This window comes from Styela clava, chromosome 13 (assembly GCF_964204865.1).
Source record: "Styela clava chromosome 13, kaStyClav1.hap1.2, whole genome shotgun sequence".
NCBI classification, from domain to species: Eukaryota; Metazoa; Chordata; class Ascidiacea; order Stolidobranchia; family Styelidae; genus Styela; species Styela clava.
In genome coordinates, this window is record NC_135262.1 from 9,166,344 (window position 1) to 9,189,062 (window position 22,719).

General features: G+C 34.5%; 2 protein-coding genes across 2 annotated transcripts; both read right to left on the reverse strand.

The window, feature by feature from the left end:
* Positions 1–332: 332 nt before the first annotated feature.
* LOC120332643 (uncharacterized) lies at positions 333–8,642 on the reverse strand. The gene is made up of 9 exons (XM_039399938.2): positions 7,064–8,642; positions 6,231–6,595; positions 5,747–5,923; positions 5,014–5,080; positions 4,717–4,805; positions 3,893–4,616; positions 3,244–3,444; positions 2,701–2,973; positions 333–2,068 (listed from the first exon to the last, which is right to left on the reverse strand). Exons 1-9 carry the CDS (start codon positions 8,433–8,435, stop codon positions 2,004–2,006), a joined length of 3,333 nt encoding a protein of 1,110 aa, XP_039255872.2. The 5' UTR covers positions 8,436–8,642; the 3' UTR covers positions 333–2,003.
* A 6,241-nt stretch (positions 8,643–14,883) lies between these two features.
* LOC120332644 (uncharacterized) lies at positions 14,884–21,049 on the reverse strand. The gene is made up of 9 exons (XM_039399939.2): positions 19,681–21,049; positions 19,023–19,387; positions 18,684–18,860; positions 18,498–18,564; positions 18,117–18,205; positions 17,080–17,803; positions 16,579–16,779; positions 16,046–16,318; positions 14,884–15,681 (listed from the first exon to the last, which is right to left on the reverse strand). The coding sequence occupies exons 1-9, from the start codon at positions 21,047–21,049 to the stop codon at positions 15,617–15,619; spliced, it is 3,330 nt and encodes a 1,109-aa protein (XP_039255873.2). The 3' UTR covers positions 14,884–15,616.
* Between the last annotated feature and the right edge of the window lie 1,670 nt (positions 21,050–22,719).

Here is a 22,719-nt window from a genome sequence, read left to right on the forward strand (position 1 = left end):
CGAAGTAAACGAGGAAGTCTATGCCAGGGGAAACGCCCAAACGGCGGTTTTAACGATGAATTAATTTTATTTATCATCTACGCTCGAGGAGTAAATTACAATTTTTTACGTAACAGAATTTATCGTATGACACGTTTAGACTAAATTTGATTATATCCTCAAAGTTATATTGAACAGCTACTCGTTTGATGACCCTACAATTTAATTATAATTAGACAAATGGAAACACGCAGAAAAGTTTATGCAGGAGTTCTATAGCGCAGTAAATATTCGAATATATTGCAATGCAATAAGGAAAAAAAATTCATATTCTATTCCAGAGATTCAACACTGCTTAATTTTTGTAAGAATGTATCTTCTTAAAGAAAATCTTTATCAAAATTTCACAAACCATGCGAAAATATTCACTTCGATGTTAGGAAGTACATATTTGTGCGAACAATTATTTTCAAAAATGAACATTACAAGAACAAGCAAAAAACTAGGATTAGTGATGCCCATTTAGAAAATCTTCCACTCTTGGCGTCCTATCAAGCGTGATGCAGCAAAAAGACAGTGTCACATTGAATGTCATTGTAATAATTTTTTAATAAGACGACTCAGTTGAATTCACGAATTGTCGCAGTTTTTGCACGATGTTCCGTTTTCAACTTTCAAAAAATATATGCGACCCGCAAAAGAATAGCAACCCTAAATTTTGTCCCGCGAGCGACGTAAAATTTGCCGCCTCTCGGGCCATCCGAGTCCACGAATCTAAAACAAATGGCTGATTAAATCTATGGACTGGTGATCGGACTGGAGGACGCGGTAGGATGAGGAATAGGGGATGAATTTTACCGGAGACCGTTATATATCATGTATTTTGGTAAAGCTCATCATTATAAGTTTTGGAAAATTAGTTTTGTTTTCATTATTTCAATGTGAAATGCGGTGAATTTAGGGAATTGAATGCAAGAGTACACGACAGTTTTTGAGAGAGTAGAACCCTGAATTCTTTCATTTCCGACCTCTGATATGGTGAAAGGGGGGTTCTCAGCCGTGCTGCTATTGCTATCAAAACAACTAAATCACCTTTCCATCAGTAAACGGGGTAATTTTAGATATAATGAAAAACTCGCTGAAGAACACCAAGCTCATCCATCTCATTAAAAAACACTATGAACTATGATTTGTCTTCTTATTTGGTTCGTAATATATTCGTTTCAGACTTTCATTTTTTTTGCAATGCCGGGGTGCGATGAAGTTGTATAAACTACTTCAGGGGGGCGATGGTACAAAAAGTTTGGGAACCACCATCATTGCTGACATTGCGGTAGTCTTTCTGACTTTCGTGTTCATATCTTTGATTAGTCGGCTTTTAATATATTGATATTAGATTATTATACAAAACATATATGTATATATATATATATATATACTGTAGATGTGAAAAAAAGTAATGATTCTGTAGAAGTGTAGAGGATAGAAAGTTAAGAAATACGTATTCTTGGGATAATTCAACATGACAATATACGATTTTGCATACATTAATTACATCGCACTTAGTTATTTTTACATATTCGTTATGATATTACATTTTATAATAATTTTACAATGTACTATTGGAATTGTCAAAAAAAATAGGCAGTAGCGTTTCTAAATCACACGAATAAAATAGAAATATCCCCTATTCATTCTCTCAGGTTAAAGAGTTCATTCATAATTTAGCACATCAACGACCAGGAATGCCGGGAAGATGACCATGCCTACGACTCCGATTCAGTTACCAGTCCAAGCTGGCTGGGAAAATGTAAAATAGTTGGTATTTCCAAATGTGTATAGAGTCAAGTTCATCAAAATAAAAGGTGTTTTTTGAACAAATCGTGAAGGTCTGATAGTTTTATGATATTTTGCCAATACACATTAATTGAGCCACTAAACTTCCATCGAAGTTTGTTCATTAACCATCGACGATATTCTCTAAGTTGGCGATAACGTAATTCAACACGCTGAAATGTCAAAATCTATGCTGATTTTTGATCATAAGTTTCCATAACTTCTTCCAACATTTTAGCGCTTACTGAACTACCTGTAAAATATAAAAAGTTACTTATGTCAATTAAAATAATTATGTCACATTGAAACTTTACAAAAATATATATTTCAAAAATGTTTTCGAGTCATCAAAAATATAGCGTCATATTATAAAAGCTTGATAAAACCAAATAAGAGAGTAAAGCTCTACATAGGGTACTGGGGCCGATTAAAATGTTTCTTGCGTCATGAAAGAGTTCCTCTTGAATTAGGTTCCATTACATTTGAACTCACCTACATTAGAACCCACGACAATTTCACCTGCATGCTTTTGCACCTATGGAAATTTTTTTGTTTTACGGATATTTGAACCCATACTAACCCTCCACATGGGTTTTAGCACCCGCATATAGATTGAACCCGCGGGTATACACGTGGGTTCAAATGTACGATCATCTTTGAAGTATAACGATATATCGAAATTTTCGGTGGAATATCGAGCCCGAAAGAGCTTATAAAAACAGTAATTACCATTTTTGAGTATATATTATACTGAGAATTTGAATCGATCAATCCATTAGCTTTGGAGAAAAGGGATTTTTCAGAATAAGAACTCAATCTACCCAATAAGATTTACATCACAATAGAAATAATTTCAAAAAGCATTATGAAAATGCAAAATCTTACCAGCCGATTCAGTCCAATACCGTAACATCTCTAATTTTTGATTTCGGGTGATGTTCTCCTGATTTCCGATAAATTTTTCTTTTATTTGTAATGGTATATTCAAACCATTCTCCGAGCTGGCAAATCCGATCCACTCGTGAAACGAGCCATAATGAGAAGCCACTTCGTCGTAAGTTCTTTCCAAAAGTAAACGTTCGGTATTGTCGGCGGTTGGATTTTCATCAAAATAGGTTTCAATGATTCTCGATAGTTTTTCGCCAGTTGCATTGTTTCCTACCGTTAAAAGGAAATATCGTAAGAAATTGCAAAAGCGAGATAGTCAAATTCTTTTACTTCTTTTTGTGAAAACTCTAAATCTAATTTCCAAGATGTAATAAAAAATAAACTAACCAGATTAAAGGTCGGAGACTAACTACTATCGAAAAACTACTTATTATAAAATTGACACAATACAATATACATAATAAATTGTCCGAGAAACAGATATATTTATGGCATATAAAAGTACCTAAAATAAGAAGATTGATAAAAATTAGAATATACCATTTTTTGCTTTCCATGCCATGACCATAGCTCGTATTTTATCGTTTATTTTCTGGTTTTCGTTATCTATTTGGTCTACTTCCGATATATCCAAAGATAAGCCTCGTTTCGAAAGTGAAAAAGTTTTAAATTTTCCCGCAGAGAAGCGTGTTGGAATTTCATTTATAATGTCTTCGATGCGCTTCTTAGGTTGCGAAAAACCTAGACAATAAAAATATATAGTACTTTATTAGAACATTAAGTTTTTCCGTTTTCAGAAAAAATATCGTTGCGATTATCGCTCAAGCAAAACATCATCGCACACAAAAATCGAAACTCTTAGAGTCCACAGAAATTAGTGAAAGAAATTAAAGTGATAGCCTTCTAGCAAAGAATACAATATTGAACCACTAAAAATTTCAAAGCATTTGGTCCAGTAGTTAAAGAGAAAAGCGATTATTTCATAACGATAGGTAATAAAATTCTAACAATATTTACAACTACATAGCAAACAAATCAATCCATATGTCCACTACGTGTCCAATAAACAAACAAATTATTGCAAACTTGGAAAAAAGTGTTATAATTTATAGCAAAAATTTGACTAAAGAAGTCTTTGTTTGAGATGTTACTTTGTTTCGTATACATCAAATTAATTACTCCAACTTACTTCTATCCAGTGTGGCCTCGACATCGTGTTCAAAATATCCAAATCCATTATCAGCTTGTGCGTTATTTAGCATGATGTCATATCCGATTTTCAGAGTGCATGCTTTCCTGACAGGTCCTTCATGTTCCAGATAATACGTCAAGTGGGGAAGTCTAAATTTCCACAGTTTAATATTCAGCTTGAAGCTCAGTTTATGTCGAAATCGAAAAGTGAAACCTTCATCAGGCGGTAGGATTTCTGATTTGACCTCAATCTCATCTCCAAATTTTGCAAACACTGTGTTAAACGAACACAGATGTTTATATCCCTCTTGTTTGAGATTTTCCATTGCTTCGCTTCTAGTGGCCTTAGTGTCAATATAAAACCACACGCACCAAATGTTTTTGTTAACACAAAACACACCACTTATAGGAAAAATGACTTTGTGTCCGAAAAGAATTTTAATAGCAAGTGAAATCTTGCTGAAACTCTGACATTGAAATTCCACGTCGCTTTCGTCCGAAAACGGCATAGACTCCACCGCCGCCCATGAATCGTTTCCTTCTTCCAAGTGGAGCACTTCTAATATAACATCATCATCGTTATCGTCTTTGCATACCCAAGGATTTACGCTAATGTTCAAGGGCTTCCATAATTCAGCGTTGATTGATACGTTTACCGTTGATGAAATAATTATGTAGGCATCTGGATACTCGGGGGGCGAATTGGTCATTTCCAGCTGCACCTGCAATAATCAGTTGTACTTGGTAATTGGTCTTTCCGATACGACATATATGGCGCAAAACAATATCTCCAGAAAAATTGATAAAGTATTGAAAACCCACCTTCGTTTTGTCTGTTAATGAACCCTTTGGAAAATCAAAGTTGAAATCGTGCAACGAAACACTGCCACCTTCCGGTGTTATTTCTTTCTCTGTATAAAAAAGAGAAAAATTCACACACTGACTTACGATGTTTGATGAAAAAAATGACGAAGCTTTCGGGCTTTTTTGATGTATAAATGAAATCATACTTCTGTCTTACATACAATAATTTTATTAAACTTTACATAACATAGATGTGATTCTGAAGCAGCGTATTTTGTCCAGCATTACACTTTAGAAAAAGTTAAACATACTTACGGGTGGCGTCATACCAATTACTTTGAGTAACAATGAATTTTTCAGGGCCTGTCTGTATTTTAAGACTCTGAAAAAGAGAAAAAGGAGATAAAAATATTAGTATTGTATAGGTATTACGACTTCTTCCTATAAGATATGAGGTTTCTTTTCTAAAACATCTAAGGTAGGGCTTCACAACCAGTGGATCGCGAAGTTATTCAAGATTGGTCACGAGACATTTCCAAATGTGACATAGCCTACAGTTTCGATTAGATCTGGAAATCGTGGCATTATTTTTACGTAACAATATTGAAACAATGTAACGATAAGAATTATGCGTTGTGTAGCGTTTATAATATTCAGTACGCCCCTACTAGTTGGAAAGCGTAGGTACTAGGTAGTAGCTGCCTGAATATAGGTAGTTAACCTTATGTCCAAGGAGTTGCATTTCAAATACTGGCTAAATCAGGGTTAATATACGTTATCTAAACACCCAAACCTTGATTACATCAAATGTGGTTTTATTGTGTGGATTTAAATGTTTTTTGATCATATATATATATTAACACGTGCATGTCCAACCTTATTAGAGCCGCGGGCCACTTTCACATGCGAAAAGTCATTGCGGGCCGCAAACTTGAATATATATATACTGTATACCAATTCGGATATACGTTAGAATTTGTGCGTCGCTGAATCAAACGCCAAAGCTATTGCGAATATCTGAACGCAATATGTGGTAAAGGGAACTAACATATTTTTGAAGATCGTTCAGCATTTTCTGCAATAACAAAACTCCATTGTTGTTCAATCGCCATCCCCTGAGGTCCATATTATTTGATGTATACATAAGAAGTCCAGTAATGGAATGAATATATTCCTCAGTGGCAATTTTTTCACCTTCCTCGATATTCAGAGCAAAATTTTGTACCTAAATAATATGGTCATAATATGTAGGGTATAGTTTTATTTGTATATTAAAAACAGATGAAAATGCTCAGTAGATTCCAATAAGAAATCTTTTGTATAACTATAATAGGTACTTGATAAATAAGCTGTTTAAATGAGGTATATTTTGATAAGAATTTCAAACTGCAGCCGTATTATTTATGTTTTCTGTGTCACCGCACATATATATATATATATATTACAGTCTTATGAAAAATAACATTCGTTTTCAAATGATTGTGTATTTGAGCCGAATCCGATTAAAATAGAAGTAAATAAATAAACACTACCTTGCTGAATTTATTGATAGCACGTATACATCTCTGAAGTGTGTCGAGGAGAATTGGTGAGACAGGGCAATCGGTGAGAGTCAGCTGTTCAAGCTCCACACGGTAACTTATGATTGTAGCAAGGGCACACATATCTGCACTGTTGAGAATCCATGATCCAAAACGACACAATTTTATCTTGTCGATATTCAAGTACACAATAGGCTTAATTTCTCTGCCGCATTCACATATGGTGTGAAATAAATTCAGCTGATTGTCGAGCTCAAATGTATCTTCAAGTTCGAGTAACCAGGATGTTAGACTTCCTTTTAAAAGAGTACATTTGCGATCTTTATCGTTCCTGAGCTGAGTTAATCGAACTGTGTCTGTAAAGGTATTGTTATAATTTAGAGTAGTGAATTTTTCTTGTATATTATATGGACATGGTTCCATTACATTTGAACCCGTAATTTGAACCCACGACAATTACACCTGCATACTATTGCACCTATGGATATTTGAACCCATACTAACCCTAACCCATGGATTTTAGCACCCGCATATAGATTGAACCGTATGTTAGATATAAAGGTGCAAATTTACGTGGGTCCAAATGCGCTGTCACCTATGGACATATCGCTTACATATTCTTGACTTGGAAAAATTATCGTTTTAAAAATCGCTTATGGTTACAAAATGCGGCTGTTTTAATCACATAAAAAGTAGAGATTGGAACGCGCCATTGCGCAATCTCCTCCAAAGTGATATTAAATTACCTCTTATGATAGGATGACCAAAATAATCTTCAAAATAAGAGAAGATAAATAACGAGAAGTTATAACTTAGAAACTCACTCATCGCATAACAATTTAGGCTTTCTTCAAATAATTTTTCGTCCATGATGCATCCTCCAACATATCTTGCAATTGGCGAATAACGACTGCTACTGAAGAAATTTTCTACAAATTTTGTGAATTTTTCCCATTCTAGCTCAGCGATGAATAATCCAAAGAGTACATCAATTAAAACTGGGTGCATAAATTGCAAGTCTTTTTCTCCAGGTGAGCTGCTTTCAACCTCTGTGATCAATGGAATGCCATCTAGAACAAACCAACTGCTTAGTAGAACATTAGACGTAAGTCCTGTCGCTTGGAGTTGATCAGAAGTTATATTAGAAGTTTTTTTTCTTTTTATGTGGAAAGCTAGGAACTTCAACTTTTCTATTGTGATGACGAGGTTTTCAGAATCCACATCTTTAGATTTCTCGATAATGCGATTCAAAATTTTAATAACTACGGCTGAAATGCCTTTAGGCAGAAACTCAGGATCGTCACAGTTTTTGATGCTTGCCAATGTTAAAATTAATATAGTAGGGTTCTCACATAAAGTCATTAAATACGGTGACACGCTTTTAAGATAAACAAAAGACTTGTTGAAACGCTCTTCTCCAAGATATTTTGATGCAATTCTGTTTATCGACGCTGGTGACAATCCGGACACAAGAATAGTCTTTTCAACGGGCAGCTGATCGTCCCCATCGACTCGCTCTTCGAATTTTGTTGCTTCGCATGTGGTGAGTACTGCACAGGAAATGAATAAATTGCCTTCTATTAAATTGCGTAGGATAGTACCAGGAGTTGCGCGATCATAATGCCATACTGTATTGTCTTCTTTAATAGGATAACGAAGTGATTCTAGAGAGTCCACCACGAATGTAAGTTTCGTGGGATTGTTTTTCATCCACTCATATCCCTCTCGTTTTTCACCAAGTGTTACTAATTCCTCGCCAAAGTCGCCAAAAAGAAACTCAAGTACTGTGATTTCCTCGTCTGCGTCAAAGCGGTTGCAGTTTAGGACATGTAAAACGTGTCCATCTTCAATCTGAGGAATGCGACCTGCGTATGCTTCACCAATGAACCTGGCTAGTACGGTTGTTTTACCTGACCCCTTGGATCCGATGATACAAACATGTTCACATGTTTTAGAAAATGATCCAACTACTTCCCTCTCTTCAAGAAAATTTTGAAATTCAATAGGTTTGCTATTGTTTGTTTTTAAGTCTATGGTTTTCAATAAAACATTTTCTTTTGCTCTAAATTTTTCTAAGGGTTTGCATTTCACCTTGTTTTTCAGTTCTTGCGCATTTCTTTTAATGCATTTCCGTAGTCGAGATGGAAAAGGTTGGATTTCTTCTGATTTTGAAGATCTAAGAAGCCGTTTCATCATGCGCGTGCATCAAAATGTTACATGTAACTTATATTAGAGAGTGTATAGTGATGATTTAAAATATAATTGATTAATTCTGAACATCTAGTAATCATTTTATAAAAATTATGAAATTCTAATTACGTTTACTACTCGATCGCAATTCTGACAGGCTTGATACAACAAGCACTTTGCAACAGCATCGCTTTACAACAGCTAGTAATCAGTTGAAGGCTTTCCTATCAATTAGAAAGCCTACGAGATATAACAATAGAGCTATAAAAAAGGGGTGGTTCCGTACCTATGAAATACGTATAGAGTGAATGGCGGATTTGAAATGGAAAACAATAAAATTTCGGTTCTTTCATAGGTTCATAAGAGATTACAATAGAAAGGATAACAATTCCTTTCACAAACATTTCACTTAGTGTATGAAATATTAGGTCAATTTAACTAATAGTAAGAGTGGAACGGGGAAATTAAACTTTCAAATATGCTACCGAAATCTTACTATCAATTAGGCCCCAAACAAAACTTGATTTTAATGACCCTTCCTATAACAACTGTTGGTTCAATAGGTAATTCAATCTGAACATAGGTATTCATATAAATCAAATTACCATTAATTTATTGTCTTGAAATTATCCCAGAAGAATATAGTCCAGCTCTCAGTACTATAAGCTTAGATCCAAATATTATCTTATAGGGCCTACATTTTTAATGATAGAAACATACACACATATACTCTGGCGTGGAGATAAACCTCTTCCGAACGATAAAAACATTTCACAGAACATATTTAACGCTTTTGCGTTTTTCCTATTCACGTGAATCCTGTTTTCCGGCGTGTATTTCGTGAAATACAGTACCACGGAGTGCCACGGTCCGGATACATGTACTTTTTGTGTAAAACTCAAAACTGTATCATACCAATCTATAAAAGGATAAAGTGTTGATGTTCTTTATCTATTCATATTGTGTAACCAACAAATAAATGTGAATCGCGGCGTTACGGATACAACGCTTTTGAAGCGGACATTCGTTTGTGTATGATATTAGGATAACTTGCTCTTTTATTGTTCCATGTACATAACCACAAATAGGAATGGCCTGGGAATTCGAAACCAATGGTGCCGCGATCCACGTATCGTCGTCGAAAGATAATTTTCACTTAAAATTCTTTTATTGTCCCTGTGTCTATCCTATTGAGATGGAAAATCAACACAGTACTGTATAAGCGGTGCTAGCATAATTCAAAGTAAAGTCATAAACTTAAGTCAAATTTGCATCATATCCCGGAAAACGCGTTTTGACACTAACTTAACAACAATAAAGATTCAGTAAACCAGGCTCGCGAAAGAATTTTTGATTTCATGACGCTTTCGATAAGCTATATCGAGCAGGATACTTATGAATATGCCACTTTCGAAATTATCAGTTCACTCACATTTACATCAATACGAAAAAAATTATTACTTTTATTTCAAATGTAATTCACAACTGAAATTTGCACTTATACGTACCGGTATATATATATATAGTGCCAGCATATTTCTGAATTTTGTCTAAACGTTGTATCTGATACTCATTTCTTTCCCCCCAATTTAAACTAGACTTTTGTCTTCCATGTACAGCTGGATAAAACTGATCGCCTGATCTAAATGCCATTATTTGTTTAAAATTTGTTAAAGATGAGAAATTTACGAATAAAAGGTACATGGCAAAAATCCTTGGAATATATATACGATACTCCTTGTCTTATCAAACAAAATAGTTTCGGTTTTTATGTTATGACCCTTGTGTGAATGTTTATTATACGCCGTTCTCGTTGCAGCTTTGAAGTAATTGTCAAACACATTACGTGACACAATGTATACTCAGTCTTAAATAATTTCCACAATTGATTCGAAACATGAATGTATTGTCTTACTGCATCCAGACACAAATGTTCCAAGTAACATCAAAATCTGTGCTGTTTCATACTTGGGTATGCCGATAATTTAATTTTATGTTCGAAGGATGATTGAACATGTGATGTGTCACCTTCATTTCGCGAATATCGTTTTGGTTTGGCCACTCCCGAATTGGAATAATACAATACAAATTGGTCGCGGTATTTTACAGACAAAACAGGAAAACGACACACAATACCACAAGATAAATATGGAACTGTAATTTGATCTTGATTGACATATTTGGCGTGAAAACATGGCTGACTAGGAGAGGCTCATGAACCTAAAGATCAACGTGAACATTTGTTTATGACATTTATTGATCTAAAACAATAAAAAGATTAGTAAATTCGTTGGCTTACTTTAACTGTTGGTGCGGAGTCGTCCCCACTTTAAAACATATGTACACGAAGAAGCTATTCAATCAGATAACAATGGCTTATGGCGGCGGTTCCTAAACCTGAATCTAGATTTGCTTGAATATATTATTGTTTTCATACGTAAATAGCAAAACAACTGCATCATGTTTGTATCTGACACTGGTATACTCCAATATTAAAATCGAATTAGTGTTACATTGGCTAATTATAAGTGAAGTGTAGTAGTATTACATATATATTTACAGTGTCTCAATGATATTTTTCTGTCTTTTTACGCCCATGTATTTTTGAACCAAACCAGTGATTTAGCTTTCTCGCTTTCCTGGTCTATACTGTGTAGATTGTAAGACGACCTTCTATTCAAATAACATTTTATATTTTTATTTATGTAAGAAATAGATGACTTCCCTATTTGATATAGGTTCACACGCAACACAAACAGAATGTTGTGATTCTTAGCCATTGTTGTGACGATCGTCCATTTTACGATAAAATCTAGTTCTCAAAAAACACAATTTGAACTTCTTGTATGTTGGTATTTGTTTGTCTATGTTATACAGTCTTTTGTGAAAAGCTTTACTTATTTTTTAACACTTCACTCTGATAATATTATTATATGGTGTACATCAATGTCATACAATACTAACATCGATCGTCACCTTAGTTCATAAAAGGGCTGATTTGTTATTTTCACAATTTATAATTCTATTGCTATTTATTTAAAGTATTTAATTCTCGTTAATACTTCATTGGGTGATGTGGGGGAGTGGCAAACTTTTCTACTGCCCAGTGCGAGTTTCTGATAATGATGCCGCGTATAACTAACTTAAAAACAAGAATATCGGTCAGAGACCGAAGACTTATCGATCGAAAGTTAGGGGATCCCCCAAAACAACGCTCTTAATCCACAGTGACACCTTGTGTCCCATCACTAATTAATTAATGACTCGCTAATTATATGACATAAGTCATCTTAAATCAATAGGCTTCTGGTACGACATATAATGAATGCACATGCAAAATCTTGAGCAGATTCAATCTTGCTTTCGTGAGATATCGCGTGCATCTAACAGACAAACAGACAGACAAACAGATAAATACCTATCAACATATTTATCGATTAAAGTCGATAAGTAATAAAATCGATAAGTAATAATTCGGATGATTATCAAATTATAGATGTTGTTATACATACGAATGAATAAATTGAAGGCCAATTAAGAGTGAAATATTTTTATTATTTTTATTTTAAATCAGGGGTGTGCATCCTGTGGCCCTCAGGCCAAATGCGTTCCACATGGAAAAATTGTGCGTTTTTGATTAAAGGTTACAATTGTGCTTTATCAACGCATTTGATTAATCGAATTGATTTAATTTTTAGTCTTCAACGCAACATGGCAAAAATTCTGGTCCGTTACTACGAGACCGTATTTTGTGGAAATGGTTCTGTTTTCAATTACAATTGGAATATTGCTTGCTTGGTTAGTTCTGGCCTGGGATGTAGCAAATCTGTCTCCTGTCATTCACATGTGGGGGCCGCACTTTTTCAGTTGAAAAATACCACCACAAGGGAAACATATGATAAAATTTGTCAAATGAGTCGATTGGAGCGAACTAATCTTTTCATTAAAATGAAAATAGAGACCAAAAATGTAGTTTTATATTAAGTATATTGATGATTGCCTTTTTAGTCACATAATTATGTATTGGCACACATTTATTATCATTACAGTGTTTTCTATATATTACACATTAAATATTAATAAATTTATCACAAATAGTCAATTTCATATAATCAATATAGATGCTGTCTTTCTCTTCCGCCGTCATATTGGCGTTTGATAAGTGCGGGATTTATGGTCCTGCGACGTCTTGGCGCCGAGTAATCACACTTTTTGTTTTTTCGTTCCGATTCATCGCGAAAGCGCTCCGTCAAATCTCGCAAGATTCAGAAACCTGAAAATAAGCATGCCTCCTTTTTTTCGCTCTGCATGCTTTTTTTGATTAATGTTACCAACCAAATGAGAGGTTATAAATATTTCTTTGTTTAAACCAGAAAACTGTCAAGAACACTATAACATTCCAGAGCTTCACCATGACACCCAGCGAGATATGAACTTGTTGCGACCCTACAAGTGGTCACGAGACCCGTAATAAAACCGGTTGCCGCTGAGATATTTTCCGGGTGATGCACAGCAGGATTTTGAGCCTGGTGCCAAGTTAGCAACAACTTTATCATTGTAATATAAATTTTTGGGGCGTCGATCAACTGCAGAGGGATTGATATGATGAACCCGATGAAACCTCTACTTTACAGTTCAGATTTAAAAAAGAATCATTGTCGCAATTCATTCTTGAGCTCTCTTGATACCGAATACCCATCGCTGAGTAATCGAGTAATCAAACAGTTGCTCGAATTTTCAAACAGATACTTCTCGCTTTAATTGAAACGAAGCAAATAAATTGACTGTGAGCCGCTGCAAAGCTACGTGTTGCAACTCCATTATTTTATGCCTCGCTTGCAATCCTGTATTCTGTATTGGAAACGAAACAGCAGCAAAATTCTCATTGGAGGTAATTGTGTTTGTACATGATTTGGCATGTACATGTTTTTTTATGTGAGATGTGCGCTTTTTTACGCATAATGAGTTGTTATTATTTTATGTTTCACCCATTTAAATTTTTGGTTGGCTTATTATTTTGTTTTTAAGTGTATCTTATTTTCTAAAAGCATAGTGATTGCCCGACATCACGCAAATATATGTTATTATTTTCTTTTCCACTCATTTCAATTTTTGCCGCGAGTACATTATATTTAATTTTACCGGTCCGCCAGGGTAGAATGGTTGGGAACCACTGGTCTATAGTCTTTTATTTGCTTGGATGATAAGATTTCCTTTAGTTTATTTTAATAATTATTATCGTTTAGGCTTTGCGTGATAAGGAGCAGTAGAAAGAGAAGTTGTTGAAGAAAATTAAGGACAAAGAATTAAAAAAGAAGAATTTCATCATAAGATTAGAAAATTTCTGGTTCCAAATTGCTTTCGTTCCGGCGAATATAATAACTTACGTCGACTTGAGGTGAAACTTCAGGATATTAAAAATAAACTCGATTGTTTGCATGAATTGTTACCCTTATATAAAATTTTTCTTAATGAACTTGAAGAGGAAATGTACAAAAAGAAAAATAAGCTTTACAGTAATAAATGCTTTATAACTGACTCTATGGTTTTGTAGGATTTACGTCTTTCTTTGTGCTTTTAAATATAGTCATTTATTAGTATAAAAGTCGGTGGGTGGTTTTAAAATGATTACAAAATACGAGTTATCTCGGCTGAATCTATGGAAAAGCCGAAATCTTAATGTAGAATAGATTCGTTCAGTGTTATGTTGTATAAATTGTAGATATTGGGAAAGATCCAATTGCAATGTACGAGTCTACACAGAATACAGGGAATATCATTGTCTTTTGTTGATTTAATATTCATATGTTTTAAGTTACTAATTGCATTTTTATCATTAGTACCACTGTGTTTGGTATTGAGAAAATAAACTTCCTACAACTTCCTAATAATGCGACTTACAAAATCGGCTACTCGCTGAGAATTATATACTTAACATTCGAATGACGTTTTTGGAGCTTATTGTCGAGTCGACTACGTCATTGTTTGCATTTTAATATACTTGAGCATGTGGAATGTGAGGCTTGAATAAAAGGCAACCTCAAACAGACCATCAATTTTTTCATTACACTCTTATTGTTTAAATATCAGTCGTCTCGCTACTAAACGTTACGTGAGAGAATAATATACAGTCTGTTTGCGACTACCTATATTTAAAGTGCGCAAGAAATTTTAAGATAGAATACCTGATCTTGAAAATAGTGGCGTCTCTTATCTAGTTTCTTAATAGAAAAAAAAAAAATATATATATATATATATATATATATGTGGAGATATTTCATAGATTACTAATTTACCGAACTTGGCATCCATACGCGCTAAAACACCGCGTCTTATCTTAGGTATAGTTCAGTAAGAACTTCACTACTTGAAGATGAAAGAAGTTACTAAAATTCTGTTATATACTTATTATTTGATGACCGATATTTCTCGTACAATAATTTTTTTTATTTTTTTATTTTAGAGGAATACAGTTATATGAAATCATGTACAAAGCTTTGATTAGTGCGCTCACGCGATAATGTAACAGTATTATACAGAACACACACACACATACATATATATATATATAAATAAATGAACAAAATTATTAAAAGTGATATGTTTGAGCGTTTAAAGGAAATTACGAATTAATTGAATAATTATTCTTGGGACAATTCAACAAGGCAATACACGATTTTGCATGTATAACAACGCACGTAGTTTCTTTACATGTTCGTTACGGCATACAATTTTACAATAAAGAATGTACAATTAAAATAGTTACTAATATAGATTTTCTCAGGCAGTGGCGTTTCTAAATCACACCAATAAAAATAGAATTATCCCTTATTCAAGCTCTCAGAGTAAAGAGTTTATTCATAAATAAACATTTCATAAAACGACCACGAGTATATATATATTCCGACAAGAGCAATGCGTGAAAGATGACAAAAACCACGATTCAGTTGCCATGCAGTCCAGGCTGGCCACTGGAAATGTAAATAGTTGGTATTTCCAAATGTGTATACAGTCAAGTCATCAAGATAAAATGTGTTTTTTTGACCAAATCGTGAATGTCTGTTCATGGTTTATTGACACCACCCATATTGCGCCAATAAACTGCCATCGATTTTTTTTTTCATAAACCACCAACGATATTCTCTAATTTGTCGATAATGTAATTCAACACGCAGAAGAGTCAAAATCTATGCCGGTGCTTGATCATAATTTTCCATAACTTCTTCTAACATTTTAGAGCTGACAGAATCACCTGTAAAATATAAAAATTTACTCGTTTTAGTTGAAGCATCAAATTATAAAAGCTTTATAAAACAGAACAAGCGAGTAATGCTCAAATACGTGGACACGGAAATTACGCGGGGAACTGGGGCCGGCGAGGTTTTAGATTACAACCTATTTTGTAGAATAGGTCGGCGGACCAGCACAAACAAATGAAAAATTTTCTTACGTCATACAAGTGTTCGTTTGAATTGAAACAAAATATCATTATTTTAGCTGGAATATCGAGCCCTATAGAGTAAATTCCAACTTTGAGTATATACTGAAATTTGGACCGATTGGTCTATTAGCTTTGGAGAAAATCTTTTACAACAATAACATCACCAAGACCTTACCAGCCGATTCAGTCCAGTAGCGTAACATCTGTAATTTTTGATTTCGGGTGATGTTCTCCTGATCTCCGATAATTTGTTCCCTTATTTGTAATGGTATATTCAAACCATGCCCTGAGCTTGCAAACCCGATCCACTCGTGAAACGAGCCATAATGAGAAGCCGCTTCTTCGTAAGTTCTTTCCAACAGCAAACGTTCGGTATTGTCGGAGGTTGGATTTTCATCAAAATAGGCTTCAATGATTCGTGATAGTGCTTCGCCAGTTGCGTTGTTTCCTACCAATAAAAAGAAAACGAGTCTATTAGAAAGTGAATTCAAGAACGAGATAGTTGAAATCTTTTACTCCAAAGTTAATTTTCGATATCGCGTACCGATCGAATATTATAAAAAAAAAAAATACCAAAAAAAACGTCGGAGGATAAAGCGAAAAACTACTAACTATGAAAATGACATACGCGATAAATTGTTCAGTAAACAAATAAAATTGACATACAAATGGACATAAAGGTAGGAGATTGATAAATTTAGATCATACCATTTTTTTCTTTCCATGCCATAACCATAGCTCTTATTTTATCGTTTATTTTCCGATTTTCTTCATCCATGTGGTCCACTTCTGACATGTCCAAAGATAAGCCTCTGCTCGAAAGTGCAAAATTTTTGAATTTTCCAGCAGAAAAGCGTGTTGGAATTTCATTCAAAACATCTTCGATGCGCTTCTTGGGACGCGAAAAACCTAGAAAACAAAAATATATATTACTTTTACTTTGAACCAATAGAGCAGATTAAGCGCTCGACAATATCGACCAAGGAATTTCGACATTTCCTTTTGATAAAAATATCATGAAAGAAATGCGATCATCGCCCAAACAAAACACCAAATGTACCAAATAAACATACGCAATTATTGTAAACTTTGATAAGAGCGTTAGAATTTATAACAAAAAATTAACCACAGCAGAATTTGGTCGAGATGAAATTTCGTTTCATATAACTCTGTAAATATATTTACAACAAGTTTAATACTCCAACTTACTTTTATCTAGTGTGGCCTCTACATTATGTTCAAAACATCCAAATCCATTTTCAGCTTGTGTGTTATTTAGCATGATGTCATATTCAATTTTCAGAGTGCATGGTTTCCGGACAGGTCCGTCATGTTCCAGATAATACGTCAAGTGGGGAAGTCCAAGTTTCCTCATTTTAAGATTTAGCTGAAAGCTTAGTTTATGGCGAAATCGAAAAGAGAAACCTTCATCAGGCCGTAGGATTTCTAATTTGACTTCAATCTCATCTCCAAATTTTGCAAACACCGTGTTAAATGAACATAGACTTTTATATCCTTCATATTTAAGATTTTCAATTGCTTCGCTTCTAGTGGCCTTTGTGTCAAGAAAAAACCACACGCACCAAATATTTTTGTTGAAACAAATCACACCGCTTATAGGTAAACTGACTTTGTGTCCAAAAAGCATCTTGATTGCAAGTGAAATTCTACTGAAACTTTGACATTGGAATACCACGTCGGTTTCGTCCGAAAACGGCATGGTTTCCACAGTCGTCCACGAATCGCTTCCGTCTTCCAAATGAAGCACTTCTAAAATAACCTCATCCTCTTTATCGTCTTTGGAGACCCATGGATTTACGCGGATATTTAAAGGTTTCCATAATTCAGCGTTGATTGAAACGTTTACTGTTGATGAAATGATTAGATAGGCATCTGGATACTCGGGGGGCAAATTTGTCATTTCCAACTGTACCTGCAATAATCAGTTGTACTTCGTAATTGGTCCTTTCCGCACGCCACAGGCCGTATAACACGGTCTCTAAAAAACCTCATACCAAAATGAAAAAATATATATTTATTTAAAAACCTAGCCCTTTGTAAAGCACTTCCATTTTTACTCCAACTATTCAGAGTCAAAAATAAAAGCAATTGAACTTTCCTACAACAAAATGAACCAAAACAAACAATTCGCAGCTCAAATTGGCGTCCAATTAAACACCGTGAGTGTAAACATTCGCTGGACGTCTTTCAGACGTAGCCTAAATCATAAAATTTAGAAAATCTACCTTGGTTTTGTCTGTCAATGAACCCTTTGGAAAATCAAAGTTAAAATCGTGCAACGAAACACAGCCGCCTTCTGGTGGTATTTCTTTCTCTGTATAAGAAGGAGAGGAAAATTAAACGCATTGAATGACGATGTAAGATATGAATTGAATAATTATTTCGGGGGAGCGGAATGACGAACCACGGACTCTCGTTTGGTTACTAGTTCATGTCTGGTATGGGGTCAGTTAAGCAGTTATTTGATTTCAGATACATGGACTTTATAAACATTCCCATAGAATTCTGTTCTTAATCTTAGGTAAAATTACTAAAATGACGAAACTGCTGAAATATCATAACAAAGTAGCACCCATTGCGTTTTACAAAAAGTTGAAAATACTTACGGATAGCGTCGTACCAATTACTTTGAGTAACAATGAATTTTTCAGGGCCTGTCTGTATTTTGAGACTCTGACGAAAACAAATTAAAAGATTTGTTAGTATTGTATAGGTATTACGGCGATGGGATATATGTCACAATTGAAGTTCAATACTTGTATGATAAAATTGCTGTGGTAAAAGGAACTAACATATTTTTGAAGATCGTTCAGCATTTTCTGCAATAACGTAATTCCATTGTTGTTCAATCGCCATCCCCTGAGGTCCATATTATTTGATGTATACATAAGAAGCCCGGTAATGGAATGAATGTATTCTTCAGTTGCAATTTTTTCACCTTCGTCGATATTGAGTGCAAAATTTTGTACCTAAATAATATGGTCATTTATATACTATTGTTTCGATATATTATATTGAACATATTCTGATAATACTCCGTATAGATCCCAATATATTCAAACATTTGTTTACAAATGAGTGTGTATTCGAGTCCGATTCTGATTAATATAGAAGAAGATAAAAAACACTACCTTGCTGAATTTATTGATAGCACGTATACATCTCTGAAGTGTGTCGAGGAGAATTGGTGAGACAGGACAATCAGTGAGAGCCAGTTGTTCAAGCTCCACACGATAACTTATGATGGTGGCAATGGAGCACATATCTGCACTGTTGAGAATCCATGATCCGAAACGACACAATTTTATCTTGTCAATGTTCAAGTATACGATAGGCTTGATTTCTCTGCCGCATTCACATATGGTGTGGAATAAATTTAGCTGATTGTCGAGCTCAAAGATATCTTCAAGCTCTAGTAGCCAGGATGTCAGCCTACGTTTTATCATAGTGCATTTGCGATCTTTGTCATTCCTAAGCTGGGTTAATCGAACTGTGTCTGTAAAAATATTGCGATCTTTTAAAATATTGTATTTTACATTTATGCTATAGAAAATTATAACATAAATACATACTTTACTCGGTAAAATTTTCTCGATAATACCCGCTTTTGGATAGGAAATTTTGACAAACTGCTGTTTCAATAACGCAAAATTGAAAAATCGGTGTCAAAAGCGCGTCGTTTTCTCAAAAATGCCATCAAATTTAATTCCTGTGATACATGTATCAGGAGTACAAAAGAAAATAAATTACGAGAAACTGAAATTTAGATTTGAATGAAAAGTCACTCACTCATAGCATAACAATTGAGGCTTTCTTCAAATAATTTTTCGTCCATGATGCATCCTCCAACATATCTTGCAATTGGCGAATAACGATTACTACTAAAAAAATTTTCTACAAATTTTGAGAACTTTTCCCATTCGAGCTCAGCAATGAATATTCCAAAGAGTACATCAATTAAGACTGGATGGATGAATTGCAAATTTTTTTCTCCGGGTGAGCTGCTTTCAACCTCTGAGATCAACGCAATGCCATCCAAAACAAACCAATTGCTTAGTAGAACAGTAGATGTAAGTCCTGTCGCCTGGAGTTGCTCTGAGGTGATGTCAGAAATTTTCTTCCTTTTTATGTGAAAAGCTAGAAACTTCAATTTTTCTAATGTAATGGCGATGTTTCCATAATCCACATCTTTAGATTTCTCAATAATGCGATTCAAAATTTTTATCACCACACCTGACATGCTTTTTGGCAGAAACTCAGGATCGTCACAATTTTTGATGCTTGCCAATGTTAAAATTAGTATCGTAGGGTTTTCACATAAAGTCATTAAATAGGGTGATACGCTCTTGAGGTAAACAAAAGACTCGTTAAAACGCTCTTCTCCAAGATATTTTGATGCCATTCTATTTATTGATGCTGGTGACAATCCAGTCACAATAATAATCTTTTCAACAGGTAGCTTATCGTCTCCATCAACGTGTTCTTCAAATTTTTTTGCTTCGCATGTGGTGAGTACTGCACAGGAAATGAATAAATTGCCCTCTATTAAATTGCGTAGAATAGTACGAGGAGTTGCGCGATCATAATGCCCTACTGTATTGTCTTCTTCAATAGGATAACGAAGTGATTCTAGAGAGTCCACCACAAATGTAAGTTTTGTGGGATTGTTTTTCATCCACTCATATCCCTCTCGTTTTTCACTAAGTGTTACTGATTCTTCGCCGAAGTCGCCAAAAAGAAACTCGGGTACTGTGATTTCCTCGTTTGCATCAAAGCGGTGGCAGTTTATGGCATGTAAAACATGTTCATTTTCAATTTGAGGAATGCGACCTGCGTATGCTTCACCAATGAACCTGGCTAATACGGTTGTTTTACCTGACCCCTTGGATCCGATGATACAAACATGTTCACATGTTTTAGAAAATGATCCAACTATTTCCCTTTCTTCAAAAAAATCTTGGAATTCAATAGATTTGCTATTGTTTGTTTTCAAGTCTATATCTCTCAATAAAACATTTTCTTTTGTTGTAAATTTTTCCATAGGTTTGCATTTCACCTTGTTTTCCAGTTCTTGCGCATTTCTTTTAATGCATTCCCGTAGTCGAGATGGAAAAGGTTGAATTTCTTCTGATTTCGAAGATCTAAGAAGTCGTTGCATACTGCAGTGGGCATCAAAATATTGCAAGCAATTTATTTGAATAAGTGTATAGTGATGTATAAATAATTACACTATCTGAAATTTGTTCGATTTTGGTTTTTTAATATTTTTTCTAAAATAATACTCCATATTTTATTGGGATGCATACATGTGTGCATGGTGCATGTATAGATGCCTGTGCATACATGTGCATATATCTCGACTCGATTTATCACGGCCATAACAAAGATGACTTAATCTAATAATTTCACTTGTAATTTGATTTTCTGTGCCAACCAATGATTTTATAAAATATAAAAAAAAGGGAACTACTTGATCACAATTCATTCTGTTATTTCTTGCAGCATCTATCTATAACTTTTTTATTTAGACTCCGGATGCCAAATGTAAATTTAGTTGAATACATAGTTGAAATCGTTAGTTAGTTGAGTAGGGGTCCAAAGCTAACTTGTCCAACGTTGCAAGTGTGGCGATTTGAGGTACAGCTTTTCATATATATAATCATTTTTGCAAAAATATCAAAGCTTTTCGCCCGCTGATGACTGGTTTCATTACCTAATCAAAGGCACAGATGACGTGGAAAAACAATAGAGTCACACAGCAAATTGCTTGTGACATATAAAATGCGTATAGTGTCGAGTGATTGGCGGGCTACTTTCAAGTGTGCATATAGGACAACAGGAAATCCCCTCTCACAAACAGTACAATTAATGTATGGAACGTTAGGTCAATTCAACTAATAGTAAGAGTGGAAACGACTAATTAAATTGTCTCATATGCTACAGAAATCTAAACGTCAAATACGCCCGAAACCTAATTGACTTCAATGACCCTTCCTATTTCAATTTATCAATTCAATAGGTATTTTGATCTGGTATTGTCTGAGATAAATCAAATTATTAGTTTATTGTCTTGAAATAATCCCATAGACAGAATATTGTCTTGCTCCTAGTACTGTAAGCTCAAATCTTATAATTCTTATAATAATCGCTGGTACGCCTTTATATCACTTATTTATGGTATGTTATTCTTAACGATCATATCCCTTTAAAAATTTTAAATTTATTTCACTACTGTCATTCCTTAGCTCATCGCACATGCATTTCATTGATACAAATTGTAATAAGGGTTTTCTCTTAGAACACGCAAACCAAGTGGGTGTTGAAAAGTTGTTTCGCAAAAGCAAAGGCAAACTGCGTAAACTACATTATCGAAAATCTGGTAATTTTTACAGGCCAAGTTTGATTTGCATATACTGAGGCCTTTTTAACATGCTTGAGAAAGTAATAAAAGTATTGATTTTTTCATCTATTTATTATGGGTATAACCAACGAATGAAGAAATATTAATTCGCGGCATAACGAATACAGCGATTTTAGAGCAGACACCACCTATTCGGGTTTGGTATGGTACTAACGCGTCAGACAATAATCGTGCCCGATATAGCGTACATCGAAAGTGTCGAACTCGTAGCATCGCAAATGGTTGCGACCCACTTTACCATAAGTGTTATTCCGTTGAATGTGACAAAACGTGTTTACGAAGATATTTTTTTGCAATTGTGTTGATTTCCAATTGCGATAGATACAGATTCCTAATAAAAGAATGTCACGTAAATTATCATTTGATACCTCGACACTGAGGCGTGGACACGCAATGCACATAAAACA